This window comes from Motacilla alba, chromosome 5 (assembly GCF_015832195.1).
Source record: "Motacilla alba alba isolate MOTALB_02 chromosome 5, Motacilla_alba_V1.0_pri, whole genome shotgun sequence".
Classification (NCBI taxonomy): Eukaryota; Metazoa; Chordata; class Aves; order Passeriformes; family Motacillidae; genus Motacilla; species Motacilla alba.
In genome coordinates, this window is record NC_052020.1 from 8338839 (window position 1) to 8358239 (window position 19401).

The 19401-nt window shown below is 51.2% G+C and overlaps 3 protein-coding genes across 5 annotated transcripts in view; all 3 read left to right on the top strand.

Moving 5' to 3' along the window:
- LOC119701256 (mas-related G-protein coupled receptor member H-like) overlaps window positions 1-19232 on the top strand; it is a 52396-nt gene extending 33164 nt beyond the window's left edge. For 2 of the 3 annotated variants that reach the window (XM_038137701.1, XM_038137700.1), the window contains 3 exons: window positions 3130-3229; window positions 16179-16278; window positions 17584-19232. In XM_038137701.1, the coding sequence (XP_037993629.1) occupies window positions 3130-3229; window positions 16179-16278; window positions 17584-18654 (1271 nt within the window). In that variant the 3' untranslated portion in view covers window positions 18655-19232. Of the gene's footprint in view, window positions 1-2618; window positions 3230-10280; window positions 10363-16178; window positions 16279-17583 lie in introns of those variants that run through there. The other variant, XR_005257048.1, reaches the window with a different exon arrangement.
- On the top strand, window positions 4524-5849 carry LOC119701258 (mas-related G-protein coupled receptor member H-like). Its single transcript, XM_038137703.1, has one exon. It carries the CDS (start codon window positions 4640-4642, stop codon window positions 5582-5584), a length of 945 nt encoding a protein of 314 aa, XP_037993631.1. The 5' UTR covers window positions 4524-4639; the 3' UTR covers window positions 5585-5849.
- Window positions 10371-11317, top strand: LOC119701259 (mas-related G-protein coupled receptor member H-like). The gene has a single exon (XM_038137704.1). It carries the CDS (start codon window positions 10381-10383, stop codon window positions 11308-11310), a length of 930 nt encoding a protein of 309 aa, XP_037993632.1. The 5' UTR covers window positions 10371-10380; the 3' UTR covers window positions 11311-11317.
- Window positions 19233-19401: the final 169 nt, after the last annotated feature.

Sequence of the window (19401 nt, forward strand, 5' to 3'; positions counted from 1 at the left end):
TTAATGTTGCCTTTTACATGCTTGTATCTTGCTCCTTTCTCTCACTCAGAGGAAGGACTGAAGAACCGAACGAGTCAATATCTTGCTGAAGGCTCGTAGAAGGTCAGGCCCAGCTCGGTGTTTTGGGGAGCAGGGGCCAGAGGGGAGCTGCTGATGGCGAATCTCTGGCCCCGGCCCGGGGCTGTTCCTGGGGCTCACCCCGGGGCTTGGGGCTCGGATTAAGGCAGAGGCAAGGCTTGGCGAGATGTCCCAGCTGCAGCCACGGCTCAGCTCAGCATCGGCTCTGCGGCCCCCCTGCCCTGCCTGCAGCTATTGCCGTGGTCTTCAGGGCAGTCAGGACTTGGTGAAGTGAAGGAGAGATCTTGACTCCATTTCAGAAGGCTGGTTTATTATGTTATGTTATATATTACATTAAAAAGACCACACTGTAACTATGCTACAAAGAACAGAGAGAAAGATTCATCAGAAGGCGAGACAGGAATAGAAAGGAATGAATAACAAAGTTCTGTGACTCCCAGAGAGTCCGAGAGCTGCTGCCTCCTGGATTGGCCACCAAGCAGAAACATCCCACACTGACCAATCGAGGAAGCACCTGCTGCATTCCACAGCAGCAGATAACAAGTTGTTTACACTTGAAGCTGAGGCCCTCTCAGCTTCTCAGGAGAAGAAAATCCTAGCAAAGGGATTTTCATAAAATATCATACCTACATGCAGCTGACAGGGGAGGCTGGGCCGGCGGGAGCCCCGGGAAGGGGGCCCGGCCCGCGGCAGGGCTGCCCCGCTGTGTTAGCTCGGCACCGGCCGGAACAGAAAGGGAGCTCTCCGAGAGTTTTCATCTTTAACCTGTGTTTTTCACAGAGGCATATACAGCTTTCCCAGTCGCTCTACAGACTGTCAGGTACACGGAAACTGACACCACTTCTGTAGATGCCTCTGAGATGAATGATGGATTTGTCTTTACAAACGAGCTGTGGGTCTGCTGGTAGATAAAACTAGCACAGAGAGATAAAAGAAACTATAGGAAGGGTTCCATTGATTTATGAATGGAAAAATATATTTACCTTCACAATTAAACTATAGGTTTCCTGATAAACAAAATTGGCTATTAAAAGATGAAAGAAACAATGTGGAGAAACCCTAAGTTCTGTAAGCATTAAAAATTGAAAGGGAGGGTTATACATTGGAGGGAAATCCTTGGTATCAGTCATTTTGGGAAGTACCTCTCAAGTACCTCAGCGAATGGGGAAAGAGAGAAGGGAAATGCAGCCGGGAAATTAGGACAAAAAGGAGGCTGCATCCACCAAAAATTTGAGAGACCCCAGGGGAATGCCCCATGGCCTCTCCCTTTATTTGAATCAAGTAAAAGGACTCCTCTGTCTCCTTTTTGGACATAAACAACTGATGTTTGTGGATTGAATTTCCTGACACCTCTCATGTAAAACCACCACACACCCCAATGAGGGGGCACTGATTAGGGTGAAAGAGAAGAGCCTGACCTTGTTTCCTCTCGCAGCCTGCAGAACTTCCCCGCAGTGCACTCACCTCACCTCCCCCCCTGCAGCTGCTGTCCCTGGCTCGGGATCTTCAGGAGGTTCCCTGCAATAGTCAAGCCTGAACTTGCCCCCTCTCTTTCCTGGGGTGGGTCCTTAGGCCCCTGCACTACAAATGTCCTGTGAAACTTTGATTTCTGGTTCAAATCTGGTTTAGCCACTTGTATACCGCAATTTGGCACTGCACCTTCACCATGAAGTCTCCAAGAGGATTCATGCAATAATCAGTTCAGTGTGTGAGCTGGATCACTGGCTCACAGCAGAGGGATGATTTAGGATTTCAGCAATGTCATTTCTTCTGAGAAGAGGCAAATCAATGCTGCCCCCATGGTTTTGATCCTTAGAAAGCTGCAAGTTTCACCTGAGTCATCTTCTACACTCCCTTGGGAGTCAGACAGCAGCCTACAGTGAATTCAAGAAATTCCTAGAAAGGTGAGGTGAGATGATTCCTACCCAGGCTGAGTTGGGCCTCAGGGATCTGGGATGCTCCTCCTGGAAACTGGCATGTGTGGTGGCCCTGGGACCAGAACTGTCGCCTCTCTTCCTGCTGACATCCTGTTTGTGTCCCCAGCTATGGAATCTCACATCCCCTCACCAGCCCAGTCCTTTCAAGGGCAAACACTTCATGATCCAGGAGCTAATGGGGCACCAGGAGAGGTGGGGAGGCACTTTGGACAAGGGCATGGAGTGACAGGACAAGGGGGAATGGTTTCCCACTGACAGAGAGTGGGGTCAGACATGATATTAGGGAAAAATCCTTCCCTGTGAGGGTGGTGAGGCCCTGGCACAGGTTGCCCAGAGGGGCAGGGTCAGGTAAAAGCAAACACAAGAGCTCCCATGTCTGAGGAGGAGGAGGATGAGCTCTAGTGAAGGGCTGGAAAGAGGATCACAGCAGCCCAAAACCTTGTCCCTAATAGCTTTCATTGCATCATTAAGGGGATTGGCAGTAATTTGGGTGGGCTCTAAGTGCTGATGACCTGGCTGCAAGCAACTGAGTGCTGTCCTTCCCTTGGGCTGTGTCAGCCTGCACTGGAATGCAAGAAATGGGAATTCCCAGTTCAGTTTGCTTTCTTGGGGCCAGGGAAGGTTTTGGCAATGATCCTGAAACTCAGCCCAGAATGGGAGTTGTTTCTGAGAATCACTCAGATGCTTGAGCAGTGCTGTGAGCACTCCCAGCACTGCCGGCATTCCAGTGCCACCAGCAGCACCAGCAGCTCTCTGCTGCTGGAGGGACAGTGAGCCCTCAGGGTAGATAAAGGAGGAATGGTAGAAATCTGCTGAGAGAGGGAAAGCATTTGGAGAATGTCCCATTTGGAGAATAGTTTATAATCAGGAAGAAATGTGGATCCAATCAAAGAAATTTGCATGTTGAGCTACTTCCTTTATGGCAGGAAAAAAAAGTGAAGACAAATAACTCAGAGGAAGGGAAATTCTGACGTAGCCAAAGATTAAATTTCCGACTCTCCCGCCGAGCCTTGCGAAACAACAGAGGGACAGGGAATGGAGAGAGCCAGCAGGACAGGAATGGGGAGCTCCTGGTGATCTGGGCACTTTCTCCTTCATGGCACTGACCTGGCAGGAGCCGCTTTAGGACATGGATCCCAAAGGAGCAAGAGGCACCAGGAAGCGCCGCTGATCTGCACAGACCCCTTTGCCTGCTGCTGCCCCACAGGGAACAGGTCAGTGGAATGGTTTCCTTCCTCCCTACCGCCCCTTCCTCTCCTGCAGCAGCTGCTCTGTTCCTGCCACCCTCTCCCGGCGACCGCAGTGCCCTCCCCAGCTCCTCTCTGTTCTCCTGTGCATCCCGTCTGTGTCCTAATGCTGAAATGGGCCAGAACAAACGTTCTAACACAGTGACAAGCATGAGGAAGCAGGAATTCTTTACCTGCACAGGACACACATCGATCTCTTCTTTTATTTTGTGTATGATGACACTTTACAACAGGGTATTCATCCATTATAAGCACATGTAGCTATTGAAAGGCTTTTCATATCTAACACATGAACATAATTTTCCTTGAACTCATTTCAACGCATCCACCTCCTCCTAAAAGTCCTTTAATGATCCTGGAGATTTATTATGAGGGGTGTCTCTGGTGGTCATATTCAATGAATGCTGCCATATTAAAGGTGGCCTTGCATTGAACTTTTCCTCTGGCCATGCACTGTTGCTTCTTGTTCCAGAACGAGACCCAAAACCACTGCAGGCCTCCTTATCTGTTTCTGCACTGGTTCCTGCCACGTTTGTCATCCTGTGTGCCAGCCTTTACATCCTGTGAGAAACAACCACCCACTTCTTAAAATATTCAAAGGCTTATTATACCTTAACAAAAAATACAACTAAAGGACTAAATAAGGAGAAGCAGGCCTGGGAGCTTCCCTCATGGCTGAGCACCACGTGGCTGGCTCATCTTCAAGATGGATGCTTTGCCTTTGATTCCCTGGGGAGTTGCATCAGCTACACCTGGCCCCTCCCAAAATCAGTCAGTCAACATTTCTTTGTGTTTATTGTTGGAGCCTGCTTTCTTGCACCTTGACTGCAGAGCCAGGCGTATTCATGCTACACCCCCAGCCCCAGCAACAAGCTTTTGTACAGCCCTTCTTTCTACCTGTCCTAGATGACTCAGGCACTCTGATGGCAACAATCCAGAGCAGGGAGAAGGGGACTGTGGGGAGAACAGGAGACATCTAAAAAACGGACTACAATAACAAAAGTATACATCAATAAAGCTTCTCTTAATATTCACACTGTATTCATCCCTTAACTGCGAGAGCCAGTCATCCCATTATCCTTCTATAACACATCCTTTTAAATTTTGGCCACTTTGCTTTTGAACAACTTTAGAAGAATTGAAAATGTTTATTCTCAGCCTCCTCCTAACAAGCCCAACCCTTCCAGCTCCCTTTCCGACCCCACCATTTCCACTGCTCTCCTCCACTGCACATCTCACTCCTCCCCCTGAATCCTTCCCACTGCAGGGAGCTGCTGAAGAGCCGCATGGTCCATCCCTGGATTCTCCAAGCACTGACTGCCCATCCACTCTGACCACAGCTGGGGCCACATCCCACTGCCTGCCCAGCGTCCATCCATGGATGTGACCACCGTGTCCCCCCCCACCAGCTCGCCCACTGAAGGAGATCATCTGTGTGAGATTCATGTCACTGATGTGGCCATCCACAGTGTGACACTGCTCATCTGCCTCTGTGGGCTGGCCGGGAACGGGGCTGTCATCTGGGTACTCGGGTTCCGCATCCACAGGGACACCATGAAACTCATCACTGCCTACATCCTTGACCTGGCCATCATCAACTTCCTCTTCCTCATCTTCATGGCCCTCTCCTCTCTATTCTTCCTGCTGGAGGATTTCTCCTGCTCCTCCATCATGTCCCCAGCATACATAAACTTCCTTTTCCTCCTCTTTGTGATGCTCTACAGCGTAGGGCTGTTCCGGCTGACAGCCATCAGCATCGAGAGGTGCAGGTCCATGCTCTGCCCACATGGGCTCTTCTGCCACCTTCCCCAGGGCCTCTCATGGGGGGTGGTGAGTGCCATGCTCTGGGGCCTTTCCATCACTGTCATCGCTGCCATTTCTGCGGTGACGTCCCTCTGCGAGTCACAGGGACACAAGCACTGCCAGTGGGCTCTCATCTGCCTGTACATCCTCAGCTTCCTCATCTTTGCTCCGTCCGTGGTCATTTCCAGCACAATCCTCTTCATTCATTTCAAGGGTCGCTCCCAGCTGCAGCAATTCAAGAAGCTTGATATCATTGTCTTCCTCGCTGTGCTCTTCACTCTCCCCCTCAGTCTCTGGAATTTCCTGCAGCAGCTTGGCTACAGCACTGTGTCCCACCAGGTTGTTCTCCTGTTTGCCTGCATGCACAGCAGCATCAACCCCTTCATCTACATCTCAGTAACAAAGTGCTGTAGGCGCTGCTCCATGGAGTCCCTCAGGGAGCACCTCCAGAAGGTCTTTGAGGAGCCAGAAGAAAGCAGTGCCCCCAGGAATGATGCCACCAGGGACACGGGGGTCTGAGCCTGTTGAACCCTTCCCCTGCCCCCATGCAGGGCCATGGGGCAGTGACTCAGGATCACCCTGCCACCTTTATTCCTGCAGGAGAAGGGAGCAGGGGCACTGACAAGGGCCATGTGGGAGGGATGCTCTGCAGGAAGCACATGGCAGCATGGCTGTGCTCCTCCCTCACGGGTTCTAGAGCAATATTCACCAAACGGATCCTTCCCAACATGGCTGTGATCCCAAAATTCCCCCTGGCACCTGGTTCCTGCATCCCACTGAGGTCTGATATCAATAAACTGTACCGTGGATATTGAGCTGCCTTTGCCCCCTCTGCCAGTGCTTCTCAGCTTCTCCTGGCTGCTGCTGCCAGCCGGGAATGTGGCTGGAGGGAGGGGACAGAGAGGTAGTTAGCCAGGAATTTTGTGATTTTTCAGAAATTTTTCAGAAAAAATGAACTATGTCTATGTCCTAGGGTGACGTTATGATGCTTGTATCCCCATTTGTGTGTTCTGTTTATGCTGGATATTATGTTCTGTGCCTTCAAGACTGGCTCTGAAGAGTGAATGTTTTGTTTTGGGTTTTGTTATCAGCCCGCTCCCCCACGGCTGGCGGGACACAGAGACAGAGTGTACATAGCTGGGCTTTGGCTTTTTGCTGGGCTTTTTGCTTTGCTCTTGCTCTGGCTTCTGCTTGGTCCTGCTTCGCTCTTGCTTTTGCTTTTGCTTCTGCTCATTAGCTAGTTTAGCTAAGCAGTCCAAATCTTTTTCTCTGGACTGTTTGTTTTTTTTTCCTTTCCCTTTTTGGAACTACTCGAACCTGCTCTGGACTGGGACCTGGAAACACCGAGAGCTTGCACCTTGTGGCTGCAGCAGCCATCCCCAGCGCCGGAGGGACTGACAACAGAGCAACCACCCCCAAGAGAGACTTTCTGAATTTGTCATCCTTTTCAGAGTGGTGAAGGAGCGTTATCATCCGGTATTGTTCATTCTGTGTGCTGGGGGGTGCTGTGCCTGTTAAATAAACAGGTTCTTTCCACTTGTCTCTGTGGAATCCTTCCTGAACCGGTTGGAGGGAGGGGCTGTGTGGGTTTGCTTTCTGGAGGGGCCTCCTTCTGCAGGTTTTCTCCCAAATTTGCACTAAACTAGGACAGTCTAATTAGTCAAGGCATATTTACTGTGTTTTTTTAGCTGGTTTTGATTTAGATCCGTGTTGGCTGAGTGTCAGTAGAAAACTCTTATCAACCCCTTAGAGAACTCAATCAGTAATTGAAGAACAAACTTAAACAAAGTGTTTTTAACTGTTATCATATTGGATATGATAATTGGAAATTAATTGGATGTCATAGAGTAGGAATGATATCTTGAGAGAATTAGGAATTCAGAGGCCTATACACAACAGAAGACTAGATTAATAAATTGCAAGGGATAAACTGCAATGGCAATGTGAGAGCCATTTCCTAGGCTTGTACACAACAGAAAACATAATCAGTGGTAACTGTCTAACCAAGATATCACATTTAATAAAATATTGTTTTGCTGGAAAAAATCTGGGTTATTCATTAAACTAAGAGAGACGACATGTTCTGGTAGTAATTAAAAGAAACCAAACACCTGTACCTTGATGCAATAAATTGGGAGCACCTTTGGGTGTATCGATAAAAATCTTGGATTTTACAGTGTGAAAAATGACCAGATAATATTGGCTTTTGCATTTATGTATTAGCCTACGCATGTTGTGATTGATTATTGGTAATTAGAAATTGTATCAATTGTAACTCTTTTTAGCTGCCTGTTTGTCTTATAGAATCTATCAGCTCAAGTATGCGCTGCATTGCTCACAGAAACAGTAGTGTAATGAATATAGTATCTGTGTTTCACTTATGGAAATAATAGCGTGATGAATGTACTGTGTTACAGACCTGAACAAAACATAAGATGTGAAAAAGGCTTTTGTGTACTAAAAACAGTGTAAGGCCATCCCCTGACCAACCTGTCCAAGTGATAACCATGACTCAAACCAGAGCACTGGAGGACAATTAGAGAATACCATGTTAAATTCAAGGAGGACATACTCAAATCTCATCAGAGGATGTGAAACAGCAGCATGGAGACACAAGAAGAAATAAAACATATTGACCTGACACCCAGGATGTCATGCAGATAAGCCAGAGTGTGAAAAGGAGTTCCCAAAAGCCTCAGGAAGTTTGCAAGACTGTTTGAATGATGCATGAAACACATGAATATGCATGCATCTCAGCAATGCAACAGTAGAAAAATAATATTGTCTGTATACACACCACTCCCCCCCTCACCCCATGATCTTTGGCTGTTGGCCAGGAGCAACCCAGTGCTGGAAATATTGTCCTTTTTTATCCTCTTACTAATACTATCATTATTATTATTATTAGACATTTAATATCTCTAAGCAGGGAATTCTGCATTTCGCAATAGTGTATGAAAATGCTGGAAAATTGTTGTTTCTTTGAACCTGTCTATGGCCGGTAAATTTTCAATATGTTCACAATTTGGATGCAAAATTGTTATTAGTCTAACGCGCTTTTGCTGTCAGATCTCAACATCTTGATTTCAGAGGGGACACAGCCATGGATTGAGCTCCCTGGAGCAACCATGATCCCCAGTGCCCACAGCTGGACTGGCAGGGGCACAGTGGTCCAGGGGCTCAGCATTCCCCACCCCGAGTGCTCTCCTGTGAGTGTCATGGCAAAGATCTCCCCAGAGATATTTAATTTTTAATTTTGTGAGCCAGGTGCAAAGGTCTCGCTGCCTTCAGAAATTCTTCCTCTCCACTGCCTTCAGCTGCTCCCTCAGCTGGCTCAGGTGGTGCAGCAGCAAGGAGAGGAGGAGGCCGTGGCCCTCAGCACAGCCACCCCCTTCCAGGAGCAGGGTGACACCTGTGTTTGTCACCATGGGCTCCACGGGGAATCACACCCCCTCCCTGGGGCTTCACTGAGGTCACCAGACCCACCACATCCCACACCTTCTCTCCAACCCCACCACATCCCACACCTTCTCTCCAGCCCCACCACATCCCACACCTTCCCACCACATCCCCCCACCAGCTCCATCATGTCCCACACCAACCTCCCATCCCACTCCCCATGCAGCCCACCCGCCTCCCGTCCTTCCCATCCCTCCCAGCCCCGTGCCTGAGGCTCCAGGCTCCCCATGGGCTGCTCACCCCAGGCTGCCCCGGAAGGCTTTGGGGCTGTGTTTCTCCTGGAGATGCCCCTCCCCAGCTCCATCCCTGTGTCCAGCCCCCCAGCCTCCTTTGGAGAGAAACAAGAGGCAGTAGAGGGATGGCTCCACTGCTGTTCATTGGGGCAGGGAAGCATGGAATTGCCAGGAGCAGCAGAAACACTGCTGGGGCTCCCGTGTGGGGCAGGAGAGGAGCGGGGCTGTCTGGAGGGGAAGGCAGCCTGGGGGGAATTTCTGGAGGATGCCAGAGGGGGGCACGATGCCTTAGGATTTCAGCCTTTCTATTTTTCAAATCCTGCACTGCATTAGTGCATAACTCTAAACTCCATGTAAAGTGTTAGTTAACTGTCTTCACCTTTATGGTCAGACAACACCATCCCTCTAGGCCTGAAATTCAAGGACACTCGACTGCCTCAGGCCCAGAAAAGTACAGACAAAAGTGAATTGGGGGAGGGCAAACTGGGGGTAAATGACTCCCTTACCTGAAGCTGTTACTGGAGGATTAACCCCTGATTTGTAAATGGAACAGACTCATATCTGTCTGAAAGTCTCATGACCATTGTCCATTTTGGGTGTAGCCCCTCTCGGAGGCTTGGACTGCCCAAGGTGAACCTTTTGAAGGCCTTTCATGAATGCCTGCTTTTATTCTCTTCACCTTGTCTGGCCTCTGCTCTCGGGAGCCACCCCAAGGCATCAGGCAGACAGGGGCTGGAGGGGGCAGGAGGGCTCTGGGTGCCACCAATCCCAAATGTCCCACTGGACAGCAGCAGAGCCCAACAGGCCACACCTGCAGCCATTCAGGGGCCTCTGACTAGGAAACCATTGGGATGGGATGGCATGGCATGGCATGGCATGGCATGGATAAGGAGTGATACCAAAATCAGACAGAATAAAGTTCCTAACAGCCACTAATGGTGATACCAAGGGAAGTATTAGGCAGCAGGACACGCAAAAGGATCTCGCCTAATTTCTGTGAGCATTGTCAGCCTTTACATCAGTGTTTTTGTTCATTATAGACAATTAATTTTTTTTTCTTATCTAGTACCTAAACACTGTTTTCCTAGAACTAATTTCCATGCATCTACTTCCTATTGGAACTCCTCTGATGGCCCTGGAGTTTTATTGAGTGGGCTTCTGGTCATTGTATTCACTGAGTGCTGAGATATTAAATGTGGCCTTGCCTTGAACTTTTCCTTTGACCATTTGCTCTTGCTTCTTCTTACTGAGCCTGCCCCAAAAATACTGTGGAACTCCTTATCTGTTTCTGCACTGGCTCCAGCCACGTTTCTCACCCTGGCTCCACATCTTTACATCCTTTTATCTATTTGCCCAGTTAGTCTTTAAGCAACTTCAGGGGAGTTGAAAATGTTATTCTCCATTACTTATCAATCCCCTGCAAAGCAGCCCAACCCTCCCACCACCCTCTCCCACACCACCATTTCCACTGCCCTCCTCCCCTGCACATCTCACTCCTCCCCACTGAATCCTTCCCACTGCAGGGAGCTGCTGAGGAGCCGCATGGTCCATCCCTGGATTCTCCAAGCACTGACTCCCCATCCACTCTGACCACAGCCAGGGGCCACATCCCAGTGTCCATCTATGGAGGTGAGCACCATGTCCCCATCTCCTGCCTCACCTTCTGAAAGAGACGATCTGTGTGAGATTCATGTCCCCAGCGTGGCCATCCACAGTGTGACACTGCTCATCTGCCTCTGTGGGCTGGCTGGGAACGGGGCTGTCATCGGCCTCCTCAGCCTGAAAAGTAGGAACGCTGGCATCTTTGACCTGGCTGTCATTGACTTCCTCTTTCTACTCTTTGCGGTCCCCTCCGCCCTGCTCTTCCTGGTGGAGGACGTGTCCTGCTCTCCTATCATGCCCTTGATGTACGTGAACTTCATTTTCCAGCTGTCATTGGTCTCCTACTACTGGGTGCTGTTCCGGCTGATGAGCAGCATCCCTGTGCTGTATATGCAGAAGCTCTGCAAGCTCTGCTGCCGCTGGGACATTCCCAAGCGCCTCCTGTGGGTGCTGGACACTGTCCAATACTGGGCCATCTTTGCTCTCTTCACTGTCATTCCCACGGTGACATTCCTGTGCCCATCCCACAAGCAGGACCACTGCCGGGCAGCTCTCATCTCCATGTACACCATCATCATTCTCCTCTTTGCTGCACCCGTGGCTATTTCGGGCACAATCCTCCTCATTAAGGCCAAGTGGGGCTGCCACCAGGAGCAACCGCAGCAACCCAAGAGGCGTGACATCGTTACCTTCCTCATTGTGCTTTTCACTCTCCTTCTCATCCTCTGGAATTTCCTGCACCAGCTCGGTTACATCGCTGTGTCCTCACAGGTGGTTTTCCTGCTCACCTGCATCCACAGCAGCATCAAACCCTTCATCTTCTTCTTGGCAGGGAGGTGTTGGATGCCCTGCTCCATGGAGTCCCTCCAGCTCTCCCTCCAGAGGGTCTTTGAGGAGCCAAAAGAAAAAAAAGCCCGCAGAAATTATCCCACCATGGACACAGGGGTCTGAGCCTGCTGATCCCTTCCACTGCTCTGCTGAAGGACCTCCACACAGAGGCTGAGGGTTTCCTTGAGCCTTCTGGTTAATCAATATCCACAGGCTCACCCTCCCTGGGGTGCTGTATTCCTTCAGGAGAAGGGAGCAGGGGCATTGCCTTGGGTGATCTTTGTGGGATGCTCTGCAGGGAGCACACTGGAGCATGGCTTTCCTCCTCCCTCCTGGATCCACATGGCTCCAAGCAGTGCAGCTGGGCTCAGTGCTGTTCCGAGCTCTATTCCCCATGGAATGACCCTCATGGACTCAGCCCCAGGGAATGAACTCCACCTCCTTTGGCTCAGCTGATGAGTCTCATGGTGTTTGCAGGGAGCTCTTGCCTGCAGAGAATGGGACACATTAATCCCGGGGGACACTCCCAGCACAGGGTGGCAGTGGTTTCCCAAATCCCTGCAGGGCTGGTGCCTCTCAATGGCAGGAGAGGGGCTGGGATCACACGGAGCATCCTTGCCCTTCTGTCCAGCAGAGCCAGCCCTGCATTCCCAGCTGATGGGAAGGGACACCAGGTAGGGCTGCACAGCTGGGGAGGGACAGCAACATTCCCTTATCCTTTCAGTGGGAATTTGTCACATTCTTCAATTCCGGAATCGAATCCTTCTGAGTAAAGAGCAGAGTTGAGAGTGAACTCCACTGAACTCCTGTGCCTGTATCCAGAAAGGACATGGAATATGGAAATTCCCGTCAACAAATGCTTGGACCATTTAATGGCACAGAGATTAGGGGTTATGCTGCTCTTCTGCAGAATGGGGCCATCCATCCTCTGGTTCCCCAGCATCAGTGTCCAAGGAAACCTTGACCACCTCCCTCCTGAACCTGGCCCCCCTCAGGAGGAGCTGAACAGCGACTCTGCACAGCAGCTTCAGCCACAGTCCAGCCTGTTCTGATCTGTGTCATTCTGTAACTGCCCCTCAATCTGATTTGGATTTATGATTTTTGTTTGCATCCACTGTGGAAATTCTGTCCCCAGAATTTGTTGAATAAAGAACATCCAGGCTTCAGTGCAGAGCCTGTGCCTGTTAAACAGTGTCCAGAATGGCTCATTTCCTTCTTTTATCCCATTCTAAAGCCTCTGGCTTGTCTGTGAGCAGGGCAGGTACCTGTCTCATACCAGAGCCCCTCCTAAGGCACGTGCCTGCAATGGTTGGGATGATGTTGGCAGTGCCAAGAGCTCCTCATTCCTACTGGGAGAGACCTGGGCAGCAGCCACATCTCTTATTCAGGGGAAAGTTGTCCCTCCTTTTCCCACTGCCTTAAATCCAGAGGAAACCAAAGTGCCACTGCTTTTGGAAAGGGAAGTGAGAGAGAAAGCCATGGATGGCGTCAGGCTCTGGAGACACACGTGAGGTCAAACACCTAAGGAGCATTTATTCACAGCGTTGATAATAGTTAACAGAAGAGAGAGACTTTGACATCTGAGAGAGTTTTTCTCTGCCTGTCTCCCATTTCCTGTCCATAGGAAAGCAGAAACTTTCCATGGTACAACCTCTTGTCCAGGGAAGAACAAGTCAGCCAGGGGGTTTCTCCCAATGCAAGTGCAGGAGGATCATGATCCTCCAGTGCACTTTTTCTACTTCCCAGCACCTTCCTTGTCTCCAGTGTCATCCAGGCCACTCCCTACCTGAGCTTCCTTTCAAAGGAGCAGATTTCAAAGCATAAATTCTCCTGGGTATGCCTCCCCAATGCCAAAGAAGATATAGAATGAGATGATCTCTAAGGTTCCTTCCAACCCAAACCATTCCATGAGGATTCCTCACGTCATTCAGTGTAAACCCCAGGCTGGAGTTCCCCTGCTGCACACAGCACCAGCCTGACAGAGCTCAAGGAGCATTTGGACAATGCTCTCAGGCACAGCCTGGGATGGTTGGCATGTCCTGTGCAGGGCCAGGAGCTGAACTCCATGATCCTTGTGGCTCCCTTCCTACTCTGGGTATTTTACAGCTCTATTTTATGATGCCTCTCTTTCATGATGATGATTCCACGGTGTTGTCGCTATTCCCTGGCTCTGGCACATCCTCAAAAGCCCTCTGCAAGGCCACACTAACAGAGGGGGTGAATCCCTGTGCACAGCTCCCAGCCAGGCAGTCAGCCAGAGGGAGGGCACTGCTGTGGGCCGAGGAGCCAGAGCACAGCCCCGTTCCCACCATCCCACACAGGCACAGCAGCAGCAGCAGCAGCAGCGTGACAGGCACTTTGCTCCAGTGCCTGTTGGCACACTGGGTCCAGTTGTCGTGGCTCTCCTCATTCCAGCTCCCCTTGGATGCCTTCCCAGTGCGCTGGCTCCAGCAGGCAGGGCTGGCTCCCTCCGTGGCAGGGCACAAAGTGCTCATGGGGACACCTCTGCTGCTTCTCCTCCCCTCACACAGCTGCAGGGGTGACAAACACACACACCAGAGCAGCGCTGCTGTCCCCCAAACGTGGCATTTCCATCTTTTCCCGCCCACAGCTTCCATGTGGAGCAGCACAGGGACGGGTGAGGGACAGGACAGATGGCAAGTAGGATGTGGGAGCCTGGTCTGGCATGCCTGGCACAAAAGCCAGGGAGATCCCTCCTTCCTGGCTGTGGACAGGACAGAGCTGGAGGAGGAAAACAATTGCAGAAGGAGAGGATTACCCATGGAGATAGCCCAGAGCAAACGGCTTTGGGATGGATCTGACCTGGACTCTCAGGGGTCTGTTGATATCACTCAGCTGTTAGAGGATTCCTTCAGCAGGACACTCATTTCAGTATTCCCTCCCTTTTCCCTCAGTATTTCTATCTTTTAATTCCCTACAGACCTCAATTCTGCCCCCAAAATCAATAACCAGGTTCCACCCAATGAGGGGGCACTGATTAGGGTGAAAGAGAAGAGCCTGACCTTGTTTCCTCTCGCAGCCTGGAGAAGTTCCCCGCAGTGCACTCTCCTCACCTCCCACCCTGCAGCTGCTGTCCCTGGCTCGGGATCTTCAGGAGGTTCCCTGCAATGCTCCCTTGGGAAAGGGGAGCCCAGCCCGCGGGCTGAGCCCCAGCAGCGTCCGGCGCGGGCTCTGTCCCAGCTCCTGCCACAGCCCCCTGTTCTCCGGGCTGGCTCGTGTTCTCCAGGGCTCTCACAAACAGGCAGCTGCTTCAGAGCCTGCCACGGGATCAGGGCTCTGCTCCTCATCTGCTCTTCACTCTGTGCAGGAAATGAGGAACAGGAGACAGCCTCAGCAACCAGACCTATGGCCAAAGCAGTTTGTCTCCAGGTCAGCTTCTCTTCCATTTTAAAGCAACCCCACTCCCAAAATCCTGTCTTTTGAACTGGTTGATCTTGACCCTTCTCTCTTACCTGGGGACCTGCACTACATTGTTTAGGCCCCTGCACTACATATGTGCTGTGAAACTTTGGTTTCTGGTTCAAATCTAGTTTAGCCACTTGTATACCACAATTTCAGTGGTACTTTGCCTTCACCACGCAGTTTCCAAGAGGATTCATGCAATAATCAATTCTGTGTGAGCTGGAGCACTGGCACACAGCAAGGGATTGATTTAGGATATCGGCAATGTCATTTCTTCTGAGAAGAGGCAAATCCATGCTGCTCTCTTGGCTTTAATTCTTAGAAAGTTGCAGATTTCCTCTTGGTCATCCTCTACACTCCCTTGGGAGTCAGACAGCAGCCTACAGTGAATTCCAAGGAATTCCTAGAAAGGTGAGGTGAGATGATTCCTACCCAGGCTGACATGGGCCTCAGGGATCTGGGATGCTCCTCCTGCAAAGTGCTGGCCCTGGGACCAGAACTGTCACCTCTCTTCCTGCTGACATCCTGTTTGTGTCCCCAGCTATAGAATCTCACATCCCCTCACCAGCCCAATCCTTACAAGGGCAAACACTTCATGATCCAGGAGCTAAAGGGGCTCTAGAAACGGTGGGGAGGGACTTTAGACATGGTCATGGAGTGACAGGACATGGGGGAATGGCTTCCCATTGACAGAGGGTCGGTTCAGATTGGATATTAGGGGAAAAAATCCTTCCCTGTGAGGGTGGTGAGCCCCTGGCACAGGTGGCCTGGAGGGATGGGGTCAGGTAGAAATAACCAGGTAAAAACAAGTGCTCCCATATCTGAGGAAGAGGAGGAGGAGGAGGATGAGCCCTAATGAAAGGCTGGAAAGAGGATCACAACACTCCAAAATCTGGTTCCTAGTAGCTTTCATTGCATCATGAAAGGGCACTAATTAGAGTGGGCTCTAAGTGCTGATGACCTGGCTGCAAGCAACTGAGTGCTGTCCTTCCTTTGGGCTGTGTCAGCCTGCACTGGAATGATGGAAACGGGAATTCTCATCTCACTTTGCAATCTTGGAGCCAGGGAAGTTTTTGACAGTGACCCTGAAATTCAGCCCAGAATGGGAGTTGTTTCTGAGAATCACTCAGATGCTTGAGCAGTGCTGTGAGCACTCCCAGCACTGCCAGCATTCCAGTGCCACCAGCAGCACCAGCAGCTCTCTGCTGCTGGAGGGACAGTGAGCCCTCAGGGTAGATAAAGGAGGAATGGTAGAAACCTGCTGAGAGAGGGAAAGCATTCGGAGAAGGTCACGTTTGGAAGAGTGTTTCTAATCAGGAGCAAATGAAGAACCATTCAAAGAAATCTGCAAGGTGAGCTACTTTCTGTATGGCAGAAAAAAAAGTCAAGACAACTCAGAGGAAGTGAAATTCAGATATAGATCAAGAGGCAATTTCCGCCTCCCCTGTGACTGCACCGAGCCCTGGGAAACAACACCAGAACAGAGCACACAGACAGAGCCAGCAGGACGAGAGTGAGGAGCTCCTGGTGACCTGGGCACTTTCTCCTCCATGGCACTGACCTGGCAGGAGCCGCTTTAGGACATGGATCCCAAAGGAGCAAGAGGCACCAGGAAGCGCCGCTGATCTGCACAGACCCCTTTGCCTGCTGCTGCCCCACAGGGAACAGGTCAGTGGAATGGTTTCCTTCCTCCCTACTGCCCCTTCCTCTCCTCCAGCAGCTGCTCTGTTCCTGCCACCCTCTCCCGGTGACCCCAGTGCCCTTCCCAGCTCCTCTCTCTTCTCCTGTGCATCCCGTCTGTGTCCTAATACTGAAAAGGGCCAGAAAAAATTTTCTAGCACAGTGCAAAGCATGAGGAAGCAGGAATTCTTTACCTGCACACACGGATCGCTTCTGGTATTGCATCTGTAGTGAGATTTTACAACAGGGTATTAATCGATTATAACCACATGTAGGTATTGAAAAGTTTTTCTTCTCTAATACATAAACACCATTTTCCTAGAACTCATTTCCATGCATCCACCTCCTCCTTCAAGTCCATTTTTCATCCTGGAGGTTTATTAAGGGGGTCTCTCTGGTGGTCATATTCCATGAATGCTGCCATATTAAAGGTGGCCCTGCCTTGAACTTCTCCTCTGGCCATGCACTGTTGCTTCTTGTTCCAGAACGTGCCCCAAAACCACTGCAGGCCTCCTTATCTGTTTCTGCACTGGTTCCTGCCACGTTTGTCATCCTGTGTGCCAGCCTTTACATCCTGTGAGAAACAACCACCCATTTTTAACATTTTCAAAGGCTTATTATACCTTAACAAAAAACACAACAAAAGGACTAAATAAGGAGAAGCAGGCCTGGGAGCTTCCCTCATGGCTGAGCACCACGTGGCTGGCTCATCTTCAAGATGGATGCTTTGCCTTTGATACCCTGGGGGGTTGCATCAGCTAAACCTGGCCCCTCCCAAAGTCTGTCAGTCAATTCTTCTTTGTGTTTATTGGTGGAGCCTGCATTCTGGCACCTTGACTGCAGAGCCAGGCGTATTCATGCTACACCCCCAGCCCCAGCAACAAGCTTTTGTACACCCCTTCTTTCTACCTGTCCTAGATGACTCAGGCACTCTGATGGCAACAATATAGAGCGGGGAGAAGGGGACTGTGGGGAGAACAGGGAACATCTAAAAAACAGACTACAATAACATAATCATACATCAATAAAGCTTCTCTTAATATTCACACAGTATTCATCCCTTAACTATGAGAGCAAATAATCCCATTATCCATCTAAAACACATCCTTTTAAATTTTGGCCACTTTGCTTTTGAACAACTTCAGAAGATCTGAAAATGTTTATTCTCTCTGTTATTTATCAGCCTCAGTCCAAAGAGTCCAAACCGCTCAACTCCCTCTTCCACACCACCATTTCCACTGCCCTCCTCCCCTGCACATCTCACTCCTCCCCACTGAATCCTTCCCATTGCAGGGAGCTGCTGAGGAGCCGCATGGTCCATCCCTGGGTTCTCCAAGCACTGACTGCCCATCCACTCTGACCACAGCCAGGGGCCACATCCCACTGCCTGCCCAGCGTCCATCCATGGATGTGACCACCGTGTCCCCCTCCCCCCCCCCCCCCCCCACCACCTCACCCTCTGAAGGAGATGATCTGTGTGAGATTCATGTCACCGATGTGGCCATCCACAGTGTGACACTGCTCATCTGCCTCTGTGGGCTGGCTGGGAATGGGGCTGTCATCTGGGTCCTCGGGTTCCCCGTCCAGAGGGACGCCATGAAACCCATCACTGCCTACATCCTTGACCTGGCCATCATCAACTTCCTCTTCCTCATCTTCATGGTCCCCTCCCCTCTACTCCTCCTGCTGGAGGATTTCTCCTGCTCCTCCATCATGTCCCCAGCATACACAGGCTTCCTTTTCCTCCTCTTTGTGATGTTCTACAGCGTAGGGCTGTTCCGGCTGACGGCCATCAGCATCGAGAGGTGCAGGACCAGCCTCTCCCCTCGTGGGCTCTTCTGCCACTTTCCCCAGGGCCTCTCATGGGGGGTGGTGAGTGCCGGGCTCTGGGCCCTTTCCATCACTGTCATCGCTGCCATTTCTGCAGTGACGTCCCTCTGCGAGTCACAGGGACACAAGCACTGCCAGTGGGCTCTCATCTGCCTGTACATCCCCAGCTTCCTCATCTTTGCTCCGTCCGTGGTCATTTCCAGCACAATCCTCTTCATTCATTTCAAGGGTCGCTCCCAGCTGCAGCAATTCAAGAAGCTTGATATCATTGTCTTCTTCGCTGTGCTCTTCACTCTCCCCCTCAGTCTCTGGAATTTCCTGCAGCAGCTTGGCTACACCACTGTGTTCCCCCAGCTTCTTCTCCTGTTTGCCAGCATGCACAGCAGCATCAACCCCTTCATCTACATCTCAGTAACAAAGTGCTGGAGGCGCTGCTCCATGGAGTCCCTCAGGGAGCACCTCCAGAAGGTCTTTGAGGAGCCAGAAGAAAGCAGTGCCCCCAGTAATGATGCCACCAGGGACACGGGGGTCTGAGCCTGTTGAACCCTTCCCCTGCCCCCATGCAGGACCATGGGGCAGTGACTCAGGATCACCCTGCCACCTTTATTCCTGCAGGAGAAGGGAGCAGGGGCACTGACAAGGGCCATGTGGGGCAGTGCTCTGCAGGAAGCACATGGCAGCATGGCTGTGCTCCTCCCTCACGGGTTCTAGAGCAATGTTCACCAAACGGATCCTTCCCAACATGGCTGTGATCCCAAAATTCCCCCTGGCACCTGCTTCCTGCATCCCATTGGGGTGTGATATCAATAAACAGGAACCCTGAGCTGCCTTCGCTTCCTGTGGCTTCCTGTGGCTTCCTCTGGCTGCTGCTGCCAGCCGGGAATGTGGCTGGACAGAGGGGACACCCCCATGGCTTGTGCTCCCTGGAGCAGCCCTGATCCCCAGTGCCCAGAGCTGGGCTGGCACCGGCACAGCCGGCACGGACACGATGGCCCAGGGGCTCAGCATTCCCCCCCGGCTGCTCCGAGAGTGTCACAGCAGCGATGTCCCTGCTCCCGGCTGGAGCGGGGCTGTCGGGGAAATGGAATGTGGCCCCGGTGGGTCTGGGCGTGTCGGAGGGGGCAGGAGGCACCAGGAAGGCTTTGGATTCTGCTGATCCCAAATATCCCTACAGGAGAGCAGCAGAGCCTGACGAGCTGAGCTTCAGCCCGGGGAGCTGCCATGGGACGGGACAGGACGGGACGGGATGGGATGGCATGGCCTGGCATGGCATGGCATGGC

Bases quoted from the DNA above. Each gene is read 5' to 3' on its own strand.
- LOC119701259 (XM_038137704.1), top strand. From the start codon at position 10,381: ATGGAGGTGAGCACCATGTCCCCATCTCCTGCCTCACCTTCTGAAAGA.
- LOC119701258 (XM_038137703.1), top strand. From the start codon at position 4,640: ATGGATGTGACCACCGTGTCCCCCCCCACCAGCTCGCCCACTGAAGGA.